This window comes from Mesoplodon densirostris, chromosome 7, assembly GCF_025265405.1.
Source record: "Mesoplodon densirostris isolate mMesDen1 chromosome 7, mMesDen1 primary haplotype, whole genome shotgun sequence".
Lineage (NCBI taxonomy): Eukaryota > Metazoa > Chordata > Mammalia > Artiodactyla > Ziphiidae > Mesoplodon > Mesoplodon densirostris.
Window position 1 is genome coordinate 63,888,515 of NC_082667.1, and position 14,112 is coordinate 63,902,626.

The window sequence follows — 14,112 nt, forward strand, 5'->3', positions numbered from 1 at the left end:
GGTTTAATTTCCAAAATATACAAACAGCTCATACAACTTAAACAAAAAAGCAAACAACCCAATTGAAAAATGGGCAAAGACCTAGACATTTCTCCAAAGAAGACATACAAATGGCCAACAGGCACATGAAAAGATGCTTAACATCGCTAATTATTAGAGAAATGCAAATCAAAACTACAATGAGGTACCACCTCACACTGGTCAGAATGGCCGTCATTAAAAAGTATACAAATAACAAATGCTGGAGAGGATGTGGAGAAAAGGGAACCCTCCTACATTGCTGGTGGGAATGTAAGTTGGTGTAGCCACTATGGAAAACAGTATGGAGGTTCCTCAGAAAACTAAAAATAGAATTACCATATGATCCAGAAATCCCACTCCTGGGCACATATCCAGATAAAACTATAATCCAAAAAAGATACATGCACCCCTATGTTCATAGCAGCACTATGCACAATAGCCAAGACATGGAAACAACCTAAATGTCCATCAACAGATGGATGGATAAAGAAGATGTGCTACATTTAAGCAATGGAATACTACTCAGCCATAAAGAAGAACGAAATAATGCCATTTGCAACAACATGGATGCAACTAGAGATTACCATACTAAGTGAAGTAAGTCAGAAAGAAAGTCAAATATCATATGATATCACTTATATGTGGAATCTAAAAAATAGGACACAAATGAACTTATCTACAAAACAGAAATAGACTCACAGATATAGACAACAGACTTGTGGTTGTTGGGGGGGCGTGTTGCGGGAGGGATGGACTGGGAGTGTGGGGTTAGCAGATGCAAACTAGTATATATAGAATGGATAAACAAGGTCCTACTGTATAGCATAGGGAACTATATTCAATCTTCTGTGATACAACGTAACGGAAAAGAAAATGAAAAAGAACGTATATGTATGTATAACTGAATCACTTTGCTATACAGCAGAAATTAACACAGCATTGTAAATCAACTACAATTAAAAAAAAGAAGTCCCTCAAAAAAAATAGGTATGGGGCTTCCCTGGTGGCGCAGTGGTTGAGAGTCCGCCTGCCGATGCAGGGGACACGGGTTTGTGCCCCGGTCCGGGAGGATCCCACATGCCACGGAGTGGCTGGGCCTGTGAGCCATGGCCGCGGATCCTGCGCGTCCGGAGCCTGTGCTCCGCAACGGGAGAGGCCACAACAGTGAGAGGCCCGTGTACCGCAAAAAAAAAAAAACAAAAAACAAAAAAATAGGTATGGTACACAGTATCAGATTTCAAGTTCAGGTATAATTAATTCTGTATTTGTACTGTCTACCCTGTTTATAAATCCACAGTGATCCCAGACAAACTGGTATTTTTTCCCCTTTGATTTCAAAGAAAAAGAAAACTGGCCACCAAAACAGACAAAAAACAAAAAAACTCCAACCCCTCATGAATATAATTTACTAGATTCATAATAGTCTATCATATGGATGCACAATAATTTATGTAACCATAAATAATAGTAATAATAATAAAGCAATGGCTTATAAATGCTAATAGAGGAAACCATGATCCCTGGGAGCCAGAATTCATTAATTCACTCAATTCACTAATTCCTTTATTCATGAATACTGATTTTCTACAATGTGCAGGCCTGGTCTAAAGTTGGAGATACAGCAGTGAACAAAACAAACAAAAATCCTTACCCTCATGGAACCTCCTTTCTAAATGGGAAAAGAGATAACACAAAAGATAATGATAAATACTAAAGAGAAAAAATGAAGCAGGCAAAGAGGATAGGATGTGTTGGGGGGAAATAAAGATTTTAGCTGGAGTATCCAGAGAAGGCTCAGGAGATGAAGACCTAAAGAAGATAAAGGAAAGGCACATGGCTATCCAAGGAAGAGCATTTTAGGCAGGGGAAACAACAAATGCAAAGGCCCTGAGATGGGAGCACACCTGACATGTTCAAGCAACAGTAAGAAGGCCAGCGTGGTCAAAGCAAAATGAGAAAGAGGGAAAAGGAGAAGGAAATGGGGAAGAGGATTAAGTAGGGCCTTGTAGGTCATGTACAGACTTTGTCTTTTCATCTGAGTGAGTCAGGAAGCCACTGGAGGGTTTTATGGAGGGAGAAACTTATGCTTTAAAAGGATCAGTATGGATGCTATGTTGAGAATAGACTGAAGGGAGAAGGGAGGAAGAAGGTGGACCACACCCTAAGACAGACAGAATAAGATGGAGTAAAGCAATCAAATGACCAACTGGTTTAACGACTCTACACAAAAGGTTTCAATGAATAGCCTGGGGTGACCCGAAGAGCAGTTTCAAATGACTGATAGATTTTAAAAAATAATTGGAATGATCTATCAAGAAGACATGCTAATCAAAAGCAAGGGTGAAATTGTGAAAAAAAATTATGAGGCAGTCAGAGACATCTGAATGCCGATTGGATATTTAATGACATTAAGGAATTATTGATTTTTTAGGTGTGATAATGATATTGCGGCTATGTTTTAAGAAGAATTCTTATTTTTTAGAGATGTATACAAAATTATTTACGGATGAAACTGACCCAATGTCTGGGATTTGCTTCAAAATAATTGAGTGTATGGGGGGAAAAGTAAGTGGGGATATACCTGATACAAGATGATGGTTGTTGAAGCAGGGTGATGTGGATTCATCTTACTACTCTAATTTTGCTTATGTTTGAAAATGTCTAACAAAAAAGTTTTTTTAAAAAATCAAGAATGGCATATAGCTGAGAGAGATGGTAAAACAAATACACTGAATGGAACAATAAATATTCTGAAAAAATGTCAAGAGGCTAGAATTCTGGACCAATAGATAAAATGCAACAGGGAAGGCTAGAAACTGCTATATTTGGTTCCAAATCATCAAGTGAATGTACAAAATGGACAAAACCTAGATGAGTAGCTCCTATTTAAAAAAAAAAAAAGTTTAAGATTCTAATATACAGCAAGGTCAGCAAGTAAAATGCCAAAAATCTAAAGCAATCCCCAAGATGCATTAATAGAAGAATTTTTAAAAGGGGGGTGGGGGGGTTGCTCTTCCATGAGCTAACTGGCTTACACTTGCTATTGTTTGCCATCTAAGAGGGCTATGTTTAGATACTTGCAACTATGTCATATGAGGAATGGATGAGGCAGCTAGGGATGTCAACTTAGGAAAAAAGATGGAGGAAGGGGACGTGATACTAGTCTGCAAATTCCTGAACTCATCATCTTTCCCCTTTAATCTACTTTGCTTCATTACTATTTTGGTAAAGGGTGTTACCATCTATGTATTCACCTAAGCCAATAAACTGAGAATAATTCAAGATGCCTCCCTCTCTCTCACACTCCACGTCTAATTTAAAAATGTCTCTTAAAACTGTTCTCTTCCCTCCTATCCAACGTTGATGCCTCCCCTGCTCCATTTACTCCTTCTTCTTCCTGTACCCCTATTTCCCTCTGGGAATCACTCTCAACTCCACAGTGGTCAATCAGCATATTCTTTCTACCCACAGCACTGCAAATAGCTTAACTCAAGCTATTAAGATGGGAGGATGTGTTAGCTGGAACTACTGGGAAAGAATAGGTGTGGGAGGAGGGGGAGGGGATAAGAGTAAGATGGGAGTGAAGGAAGAGTTCAAAAGAACAGAAACATTCTTTCTCTGGACAATTAAGTGTGAGGAGGTGATATCTGGAACTGTTGCAACTATTGTTGCTACCCTGAGAGAGAAGTCAACAGATAGAGTCAACTTGAGAAGGAACCCAGAAGTGAAAAGGACACAGAAAATCAGATTGTGAATCTCTAGATCAAACCACACAGGAGGCCAATTCTAACACAGGGTCTTTTCATTTGCACTAGTCAATACATTCTCTTTTTGACTTAAGACAGTTCAGCTGAATTTCCTGTGACTTATCATGAGAATCCTAACTGGTGAGCCCAAAGACACTGGCTTAATGATGCTCATGTCTCAACTGGACTACTGCAACAATATTCTCCCTGCAAAAATCCTCATGATACAGACTTTATACTGTTGCCAAGGTGTCCTTTCAGACTGTATGTTTCTCTTCTACTCATAAACTTACAATGCCCTCCTCTACCTTTAGAATAATATCCAAGCTCCTTAAGTACGGCAGGAAAAAAAAATCTTTACAATTTGGTCCCAAGTCTCATCTCTTACAACTCTAAAGCTATTTCAAGGCTCTGGGTGTTGTTTTTGCTCTGTGTTCCCTCTGCCTGGAGTGTTCTTCTTAATCTGGCTAATAAATGCTGGAGAGGGTGTGGAGAAAAGGGAACACTCTTGCACTGCTGGTGGGAATGTGAATTGGTACAGCCACTATGGAGAACAGTATGGAGGTTCCTTAAAAAACTAAAAATAGAACTACCATATGACCCAGCAATCCCACTACTAGGCATATACCCTGAGAAAACCATAATTCAAAAAGAAACATGTACCAAAATGTTCATTGCAGCTCTATGCACAATAGCCCAGAGATGGAAAAACCTAAGCGTCCATCATCGGATGAATGGATAAAGAAGATGTGGCACATATATACAATGGAATATTATGCAGCCATAAAAAGAAACGAAACTGAGCTATTTGTAATGAGGTGGATAGACCTAGAGTCTGTCATACAGAGTGAAGTAAGTCAGAAAGAGAAAGACAAATACCGTATGCTAACACATATATATGGAATTTAAGGAAAAAAAATCTCATGAAGAACCTAGGGGTAAAACAGGAATAAAGACACAGACCTACTTGAGAATGGACTTGAGGATATGGGGAGGGGGAAGGGTAAGCTGTGACAAAGCGAAAGAGAGGCATGGACATATATACACTACCAAACGTAAGGGAGATAGATAGTGGGAAGCAGCCGCAGAGCACAGGGAGATCAGCTCGGTGCTTTGTGACCGCCTGGAGGGGTGGGATGGGGAGGGTGGGAGGGAGGGAGATGCAAGAGGGAAGGGATGTGGGAACAGATGTATATGTATGACTGATTCACTTTGTTATAAAGCAGAAACTAAAAAAAAAAAAAAAACCAACAAAAAAAAAACACTTTAGAATTACCTCCTCAATTTAGCCAAGGAATGCAAGGTTGGTTTAACACCCCAAAATCAATTATGTAATGCATCATATCCACAGAATGTAGGACAAAAACCCCATGATCTCTTCACTAGACACAGAAAAAGCATTTGACAAAATTCAACACCCCTTCATAACAAAAATACTCAACAAACTAGGAATAGAAGGGAATTCCCTCAAAAGGAATCTTTAAAAAAAATCCACGGCTAGCATTACCCTTAATGGTATGAAAGCTTTCTTAAGATTAGGAACAATCAAGGGTGTTCCCTCTTCACTGCTTCTATTCAACATTGTACTAGAGGTTCTAGCCCAGGCAGTTAGGAAAAAAAAAAAAAAAAGAACAAAAAAGAAAAGGCATGTAGATTGGAAAGAAAGAAGTAAAACAATCTCTGTTCGCAGAGAACAAGATCATGTATTGGAGCTAATAAACAATTCAGGAAGTTTGCAGAATACAATATTAATACACAAAAACTGTGTTTCTAAAAATAGTAGTGAACAATTTGAAAATAAAATTAATAATTCAATTTACAATAACATCAAAAAGAATAAAATACTTAGGAATATATTTAACAAAATAAGACTTGTATACTGAAAACTACAAAGTTCTTTGAAATCAATTAAAGACCTAAATAAATAAAAAGAAATCCTGTGTTCATAGATTGAAAGACTTAATATTGTTAAGATGGCAATACTCTCCAAATTGGTCTACAGATTCCACACAATCAAAATCCCAGCTGGCTTCTGCAGAAATTGATAAGCTGATCCTAAAATGTGCATGGAAATGCTGGGCCACAGGACTCAGAAATTAATCTTGAAAAAAGAACACAGTTGGAAGACTTAAAGCTTCATGACCTCAAAACTTAACTACAAAGCTTCAGTAATCAAGACAGTGTGGTACTGGCATAAGGACGGGTACATATGATATTTATATCAATGGACCAGAATTGAGAGTCCAGAAATAAACTCTCACACTTACAGTCAACTGAATTTCAACAAGGGTGTCAAAACAATTCAATGTAAACAGAATAGTGTTTTCAAAACTAATGCTGGGATAAATGTATATCCACATGAAGTTGGACTTCTACCTCACACCATATATAAAAATTTACTCGGGCTTCCCCGGTGGCGCAGTGGTTGGGAGTCCACCTGCCGATGCAGGGGACACGGGTCGCCCCGGTCCGGAAGGATCCCACATGCCGCGGAGCAGCTAGGCCCATGAGCCACGGCCACTGAGCCTACACGTCCGGAGCCTGTGCTCCGTAACGGGAGAGGCCACAACAGTGAGAGGCCCGCGTACCATAAAAGAAAAAAAAAGAAAAAAAAAAGGATACCATCGAGAAAGTGAAGACAACTTACTAAGTGGAAGAAAATATTTGCAAATCATATATCTGATAATGAACTTGTACCTAAAATACATAAAGAACTCTTACAACAATAAGAAACCCAATTTAAAGATGCGCAAAAGTCTGAATAGACATTTCTCCAAAGAAGATATACAAATAGCCTATAAAAGATGTCAATGTTGTTAGTCATCATGGAAATACAAAAAAAAAAAAATCACAATAAGATACCACTTCACACCCATTAGGATGGCTATAATCAAAAAGGCAAGCAATAACAAATATCGGTGAGGATATGGAGAAAGTGGAACCCTCACACTAATGGTGGGAATGTAAAATGATGCAGCCACTTTGGAAAACAATCTAGCAGTTCCTCAAAACTGCTCATAGAGTAATCATATGAGCCAGAAATTTCACTCTTAGTTCCATCCACACTAAAATGCTTACATTTCCCAAATGCATATACCCAAGAGAAACCAAAGCATGTATCCATACAGAAATGTGTACACAGATGTTAACAGCAGTGTTATTCTTAATAGTCAAAACCCAAGATGCCCCTCAACTGATGAATGAATAAAATGTGGATGGAATATTCCACACAATGTAAAATTATTCAGCCATAAAAAGTAATGAAGTACTGATAAATGCTACAACATGGATGAACCCTGAAAACATGCTATGTGAAAGAAACCAGTCACAAAAGATCACATACTGTATGATTCCATTTATATGAAATGCTCATAACAGGCAAATCTATAAAGACAGACAGTAGATTAATGGTTGCCTAGGGCTGAAGGGGTTGGGGAGTGTTGAAGGGTGATGGCTAAACAGTATGGGTTTTGGGGGGGTGAAAATGATGAAATGTTCTAAAAATTGATTGTGCTAATGGTTGCACAACTCTGTGACCATGCTAAAAACCATTCAACCACACACTTTAAATGGATGAATTGCATAGTATGTGATTTATATCTCAAGAAAGCTATTACCAAAACAAACAAACAAACAAACAAAAAAAACGGCTCTCCTTCTCCATGACACCTTTCTTGAGCCACCAATAAAACTGACCATTCTAACATGTGTCTCCCCACTTCCCTGCAAGGATCTGAGTACCTGTAATTAACACTTTTTTGCACTTATTTAATGTCTGTTTCCCTCTACTAAACTGTGGATTCCTCAAGGCAGGGATTTGGCTCATTTTTTCATGGAATTAACAATATTTATACGTTGTGTGTAAACTATGTAAAAGTGTACATCACAAATATTTGCTAAAAGACTATCCTAACAGTTGTTATGTGGAAAAGGGACCGTGCTTGTTTCACATATATGCCAATGGGCAGAAATGGAAGCTGTTGATAAAATGGCATGAATTTTAGGCATTTTCAAATAATCAGGGCTGTCCCTTTATTCAAAACAGGGGTTTCTGGGTTCTGTGGATTCTCTGAGTTGATTCTCAAATTCTGAATGTATGTATAAAAAGCATGTGCATTCTTCCTGGGAAAAAAATCCATAACTTTCATCAGATTCTCAAAGGGGTATATAACCCAATAATGGTTAGGATTCACTGTTTTTAAAATGTCAGTGTACCAGGGCAGGGATTTTAGTTAGCAAATTTCAGTTACTGGAACACATCATTCAAGTTAGGTTTTTGCCTAGATTATACTACTTTGGTAATTAATGCAAAAAGAGAACTCACAATATTAGTATCTTCATAATCTTATTCATTTAAAAGTATTTATTGACTGTCCATTATATGCCAACTGCTAAAGAAATAATAGTAAACAAGACAAAGTGCCTGCCCTCAGGAGCTTACATTCTAGAAGGTGGAGACAAAAAAAAGAGTAAATAAATAAGAAAATGTCGTACCATATAGTAATGCCTTCAACAGAGAAAATAAAACATGATGAAATAGGGAATGAGGGGAGTGTAAAGAGTTATTTTAGCTAGGGTCATCAGGGAAAGTCTCTCTGAGGAGATCACATTTGAGCTGAAATGTGAGCAATGAGAAGGAAGCTGAGGAAAGAACACTTCAAGAATGAAGAGAACAGAAAGTGCAAAGATTCTAAGATGAGAACATTGATTATTACCACCTGCGTTCTTAAGAGAAAAAGCCATGTCTAAATGCCTCTCTATACATTCAGAAGAGTGTCTCCCACTCACAATGAATAGAACTTATTCAAGATAATTCAGCATAACGAAAATTCACTGTGATAGGAGACTATTCTAGACAAATCTTTACTGCTTAGGGTCATCGCAAATTTACTCTTCTTCAATGCAGACAATATCATTAGACAAAGTGAGTAAAACCTTTGGGGTTTTGTAATAAAATAGAAAGAAGAAAAAAAAACCATGTACTTTTTTTTTTTTTAAAGAAGTCTCTCCCAGGTAGATTATCAAGCAAACTCTATCAAAGATTATCAATCAAACTCTATAAACAATTCTGGGTTCGGTCTGCTCTCCATCCCTAGAGCTTGGTGCTTTACATTTGTAGTATTTATTATCTGTGAGGTAGAAGAGGGTGGAGTTACAGCCAGTGTATACAAATTAGAGGGAAATGAGTTTCAGTTCAAAAGCAGCTGTCCAACAATCAACAGGTTGAATATTAGTGAAAGTGTGGAGACTGTAAAACCATGACTCAAGTTACCGTAACTTCATGACCTACAAAGAACTGTTCCAGTTCCTTCTCCCAGCCTTGGCATCCCTGTCTTGTTACACTCACCCATAAAGCCCCAGAATGCAAACCAAAGAGTGGATTTTTAACCACCACACACATCATGCCAATAACAAAAGATTAACAAATACTTGTTCAGGCAAGGGGAACGCAGAGCTTTGTTCATCTCAGCAATTGAAATTCGTATTATTAAAATCTTCAAGTTATATTTACAAAGGCACAAAAAGAGCATGAAGCAGTGAGCACCCAACACCAAACTCAAAGTACACAATGAATTAAGGTTAACAGTACCAATTCCAACTATTTCATTCAAATGCACGACAGAAAGCATACGGAAGCCCTGAAGAGGGGAATCCAAGAGAGAGCCCTCCTGACTCAGAGCACCTGAGCAGACTGTGACTAGCTGCGTTAGGCCAGTGAGGGGAAGGGGCTGCCAGCAACCGGGGAGTGTGCCCAGGCTTGTCTGCGTGCGCTCCTGGTCCTGCCTGCGGCGGAAGGTCAGGAGGGACCCGCTCGGGCAGCTGCCCGCTGGTGTCAAAAGAACCCAGGGGCTTGGCACCTCCCACACGCCGCCGAGTCCGCCTGCTCTAGAGGGGACGGAGATTCCCGGAGCCGCCCTCCCTGGAGCACCGCTTACCTTCGGTGAGCGGCGGTGGCTCCTGCCGCTTTCCGCGGGACAAAAAGGCCTTGGGCAGAAGCAGCGACACAGCCAGGACGAGCCCCGAGGCCAGGGCCACCCTCTGCACGGTGGAGTACGCCATGGCCACCCGCCCTCGCCGCAGGTGAGCTCCAACCGGAACCGGAACTGGACCCGCAAAGCCCGCGGCCTCCTTCGACCCCACCGAGGGCTGCGCGGACGGCGCAGCGCGAGGGACAAGTGACCAGGCGCCTCCGGCTCCGCGGCGGGGAGCTGACCCGCTCCTCCCGCGTGGTCACCTGGTGCGATGAGTGGTACCCGCGCCCTCTCATTTGTACCGACTAGACACGCCTTCCACGCCCCACGCCCCACGCCCACGTGGGCGTTCTACCGCCGAAACAGCTGATGGTCGTCCCTCCTCTCCATCCCGCTCACCACACTGCTCTCTCCCCGCCCCAGACCGCCCATTAATTTCCTCGTTAAGGCCCCACCCAGGCCCCGCACCTCTCATGTCCATCTCCAGACCAAGGTGATGATACCACAACGCAGCTGTAATGCGTTTTAAGCTCTCCATAGCTTCAAATCTTTCAAAAACTCCTCTTTATCCTCATAGAAAGGTCAAACTGCTTTCTATGACCTCAAGGCCCTGCGTGGTCCGGTCTTACCAACGCTCCGTCCAAACTAGATCATTTGCTATTTCCCCAGCATATTTCTTGCCTTCAGGGAATCTTTGCTTACCGTGTTACCTCTGCCTGGAAAATTACTAACGCATCTCCACCTGTTAAAAACTTCTCCGAAGAACAGCTGAAAAGTACTACCCTCATGAAACTTTTTTAGTCAGCCTCTCCTTCCTCTGTATCCCCACAGTTCTTCGTTACTGTCTTTATGGGTTTATTTAACACACATTCTTTTGGTTCTTACGATGTATCAGACCCTGAAATGGCACTACAGAATCTGATGAATAAGATGGCTTCCGTATGGGGTAGATAGTTACAGAAACAAGAAAATGCAGGAAAAATTATGGACTCTGGAGCACTCAGCTCAACGGAAGGAGGAGGAATGAGGAGAAAACTCCTGAGAGTAGGTGAAATCTGAGTGAGTATTTGAAGAATGAGTAAGTTACTAGGCAGACAGGTGGGAGGAGTTAGAAGAGTATACCAGGGAAAGGATGCAAAGAAAGCAAAGGCGCAAACTCGAAGCTTCCTTACATGTTCTGAAAACTGTTAGTAATTCGTTTTGGCTGGGCCATGGGATTGGTGACAGGACATAAAGTGATAAGGCAATATAAGCAGGAACTAGGTTATGAGAAACTTGGATATAATTACCAGTTAAACATGGCAGACGGAGCACACCCACTTATCTTTGCTTTCCCCAGACACCTCACAATAATGAAAATAAAAAGATAGAGTGTATCAACTAAAAGACTAAAGAGTATGGGAGAAAACAGGACAGCAGACAACAAATGTCAAAATTTTATAAGATGCAACATTATCCAATAGAAATACAAGGCCAGTCACATATGAATTTAAAATTTTCTAGTAGCCTCATTTAAAAAGTGAAAATAAACAGGTGAAGTTAATAATATATTTATTTAACCCCAAATACCCCAAATATTATCATTTCCACATGTGTAGCACTAGTCAGTCACATTTCAATGGCTTAATAACCATGTGCCTAGTGGCTACCATATCGGACAGTGCAGGTTTAGAGCATAAAAAGTAAAGTGCCTACAGAGAGAAAGACTGTACGAAGCAAACAAATTTGGCCTTCAGAACCTATAAAGTATTAGGAATTGGAAGCACTGAGTTCCTTTAAAGGCAGAAATGTGGAGTGGGACTGAATAAAGAAGGATTGGTTGAAAGTCTGTCAAGAAGCAGTTGATATCCTCCAAATCTGGCTCCTCAATTATTGCAGCCAGGTGGTTGCCCCTGCTGGCATCACTCAGGCATCATCATCATTGATATCATCAATAGCACTGAAAGTTATTGAGCACTTCCTATGTTCCAGGTATTTTCCATATCATAACAATTGATTCTCCTAACAACTTTATGAAGTAAGAAATATTATTGTCCCCACTTTACAAATGAGAAAACTAAGGAACAGAAAGCCTAAGTAACTTGACAACAACTACACAATATACATTGGAAGTTATTGTTTGAATCCAGGCATGCTTACTCCAAGACTTGCTCTCTTAACCACCAGTTTTACTTTCTGGAACCAGAGATGCTCTGGACTCACAGACAGCAGGTGCAGCTTAGGAAGGTGAAGACTGATGGAATAGTCTAAGAGGTGCAGAGGAATCCCAGATCACCCCTCAAATTCTCACTCGGGTGACTGGATAGACATTGATTCCATATAACAAGATTTTGAGAACAGAAGAATCAGATCTGTGAGAAAGATGAGTTCAGATTTTGACGAGTTGAGTTTGAGGTTCCATGAAATGTCCATGCAGAGCTGTCCAGTTGGGTATACGGGTCGGAAGCTCAGGAGAGACATTTGGGCTGGAAACAAATATGGAAGTGATCAGCCCACCAATAGTAAATGAAGTCTGGGAGAAGATAACATTAGCAAGAATGCTCATGTAAATGATAAGAGGCCACAGTGGAAACTTAGGTTACACCCTTATGTTGAAATTCCCAAGTATGAGGACAGAAATGCAGTGGAAAAGAAGATAGTGATCCAGGTGCTAAAATCTTGAATGAACGAGGAGTTACTGGAAGGATGAAAGGTGACAGGAACAGAGGGTGTAATAAACAATCAGATGACAGGCTCTTCTAACAGTTGTAGTTTGTTTGTTTTTAGAGTAGTTGTAGCAATGGCAGCAGCAGTCACTCGGAGGCATACTTCTAAGTGCTTTACATACATAAATCCTTTGATGATTATACAAAACTTCCTGAATAAATGCCAGCTCTTACTAGTAACTATTTAGTCTAATTCTATTTTTTATGGTTCTACACTCAGAACAAACCTCTTTTCCTTTCACTTGCAGTCCCACTGTCATGGAACTTGTAAATTACTCCCTAGCAGCTTCTCCTGTGTTGCTGGCATTCTTATCCCTGTGATAACCACCTTCCCAATTCTCCTGATTTAGCTCCTTTCTGCTTTCTTAACACCCAATTTCAGCACAGAAGCAAACTGCTCATGGGCCACAAGATCCAGGGAAGAGAACCTACCTTCCTCTGATGTGCAGTAAGCAGTCGAGAGGGGCTCTCTCAGCCTTAGGCCCAAAGAGAGGGGACCTCTGTTTGCCTCCTTCTCCTTGGAATCTATTTCCATTCTGCCTTGTGATGACCAGCGGGGCTCCCTGATATGAGGCCCTCGAGGCACTGCAGCTAGAGCAACTTAACTGCAGCTGCTTCCAACTGAGACTGCCTAGGGGCCCCGAACTGTTCCTCCATGAGAGACATTGGAAAGTCACTCAGTGTAAAGTTGTCATATTCATAGTCATTTATCATAGTCTAACCTTTAGCCCTCTGTCAAACAGGCCGTTGACTTACTTCTATGACTTGTATTAGTGATTTTCAAACTTGATATTTTTCTGATGACAGGTCTTGAATCCAGAAAGCATGGTAAGCAGAAGGTTTGGGACGTCAAGGGGAGGAGATGGAGTCAGAGTAAAATATGCACTGAGCAGTATCCAATTGTTTCTGTTTCTCAGGGGAACTCTAATAGAGTGACTTTAGCTATTTCTGAAAATGTAATTCCTCCTGTTATTTAGGCTTCTCCATCCCAGAGGAGATTCCAAGGATGTACCTTGGCCTCTGAAAACAATTTTTAAAAGCCTATAAGGAACCATAGCAGCTCCACTGTAGAGTCATGGACCCTTATTAAAGGCAGGAATCAGGGTGGTGAGCAGGGAAGTGAGACCCAAATATCTAGAACACTGAGAAGAAGGGAGCAAGGCCTGTAACTTCAAAGCCCAGAATGAAAAAGCTAAAGGAGGCAAGCAGGAGATGGGACAGTATACACACAAGAGGGTATGTTGGACCAGGGCCTTGAGAGATGGATGGAATTTCTATCAGGGAATAAGGGGAATGTGATAAACATCTGCCAATTGTGGTTGTCCACAGTCTTTTAAATAGCCTTTCTTTGTCAGATGTTATACACATTGTGAACCTCACTTTCTCAACGTAGAATCCAACAAACTATATTTCCCCTGGTCACGGGTGCAGATACATAACTCTGTTTCCCCAGTCAGATGTACCCATGCCTGATTTCGGTTTGGAAGTTATCTATGAGAGGAAACATCAATGCCTGGGCTGCCTTTTTTGATGGCCATAGGTGGTAGCAGAAGTGGAAGCTCCCGCAGTTGGTGGCGGCCACAAGTAGCTTCCTAAAGGTAGAGCAGAGGCCACGTAGGTCTGGGGTCAGTGGCGGCAGAGCTCCCTTACTAGGCTAGTTCTGTGGAG

At 40.8% G+C, this 14,112-nt stretch overlaps 1 protein-coding gene across 1 annotated transcript in view; it reads right to left on the reverse strand.

Moving 5' to 3' along the window:
* The window catches only part of RIC3 (RIC3 acetylcholine receptor chaperone), a 50,593-nt gene extending 40,766 nt beyond the window's left edge, over positions 1-9,827 (reverse strand). Inside the window, exon 1 of the mRNA XM_060104683.1 lies at positions 9,704-9,827. Within this exon, the coding sequence (XP_059960666.1) occupies positions 9,704-9,827 (124 nt within the window). The remainder of the gene's footprint in view (positions 1-9,703) is intronic.
* Between the last annotated feature and the right edge of the window lie 4,285 nt (positions 9,828-14,112).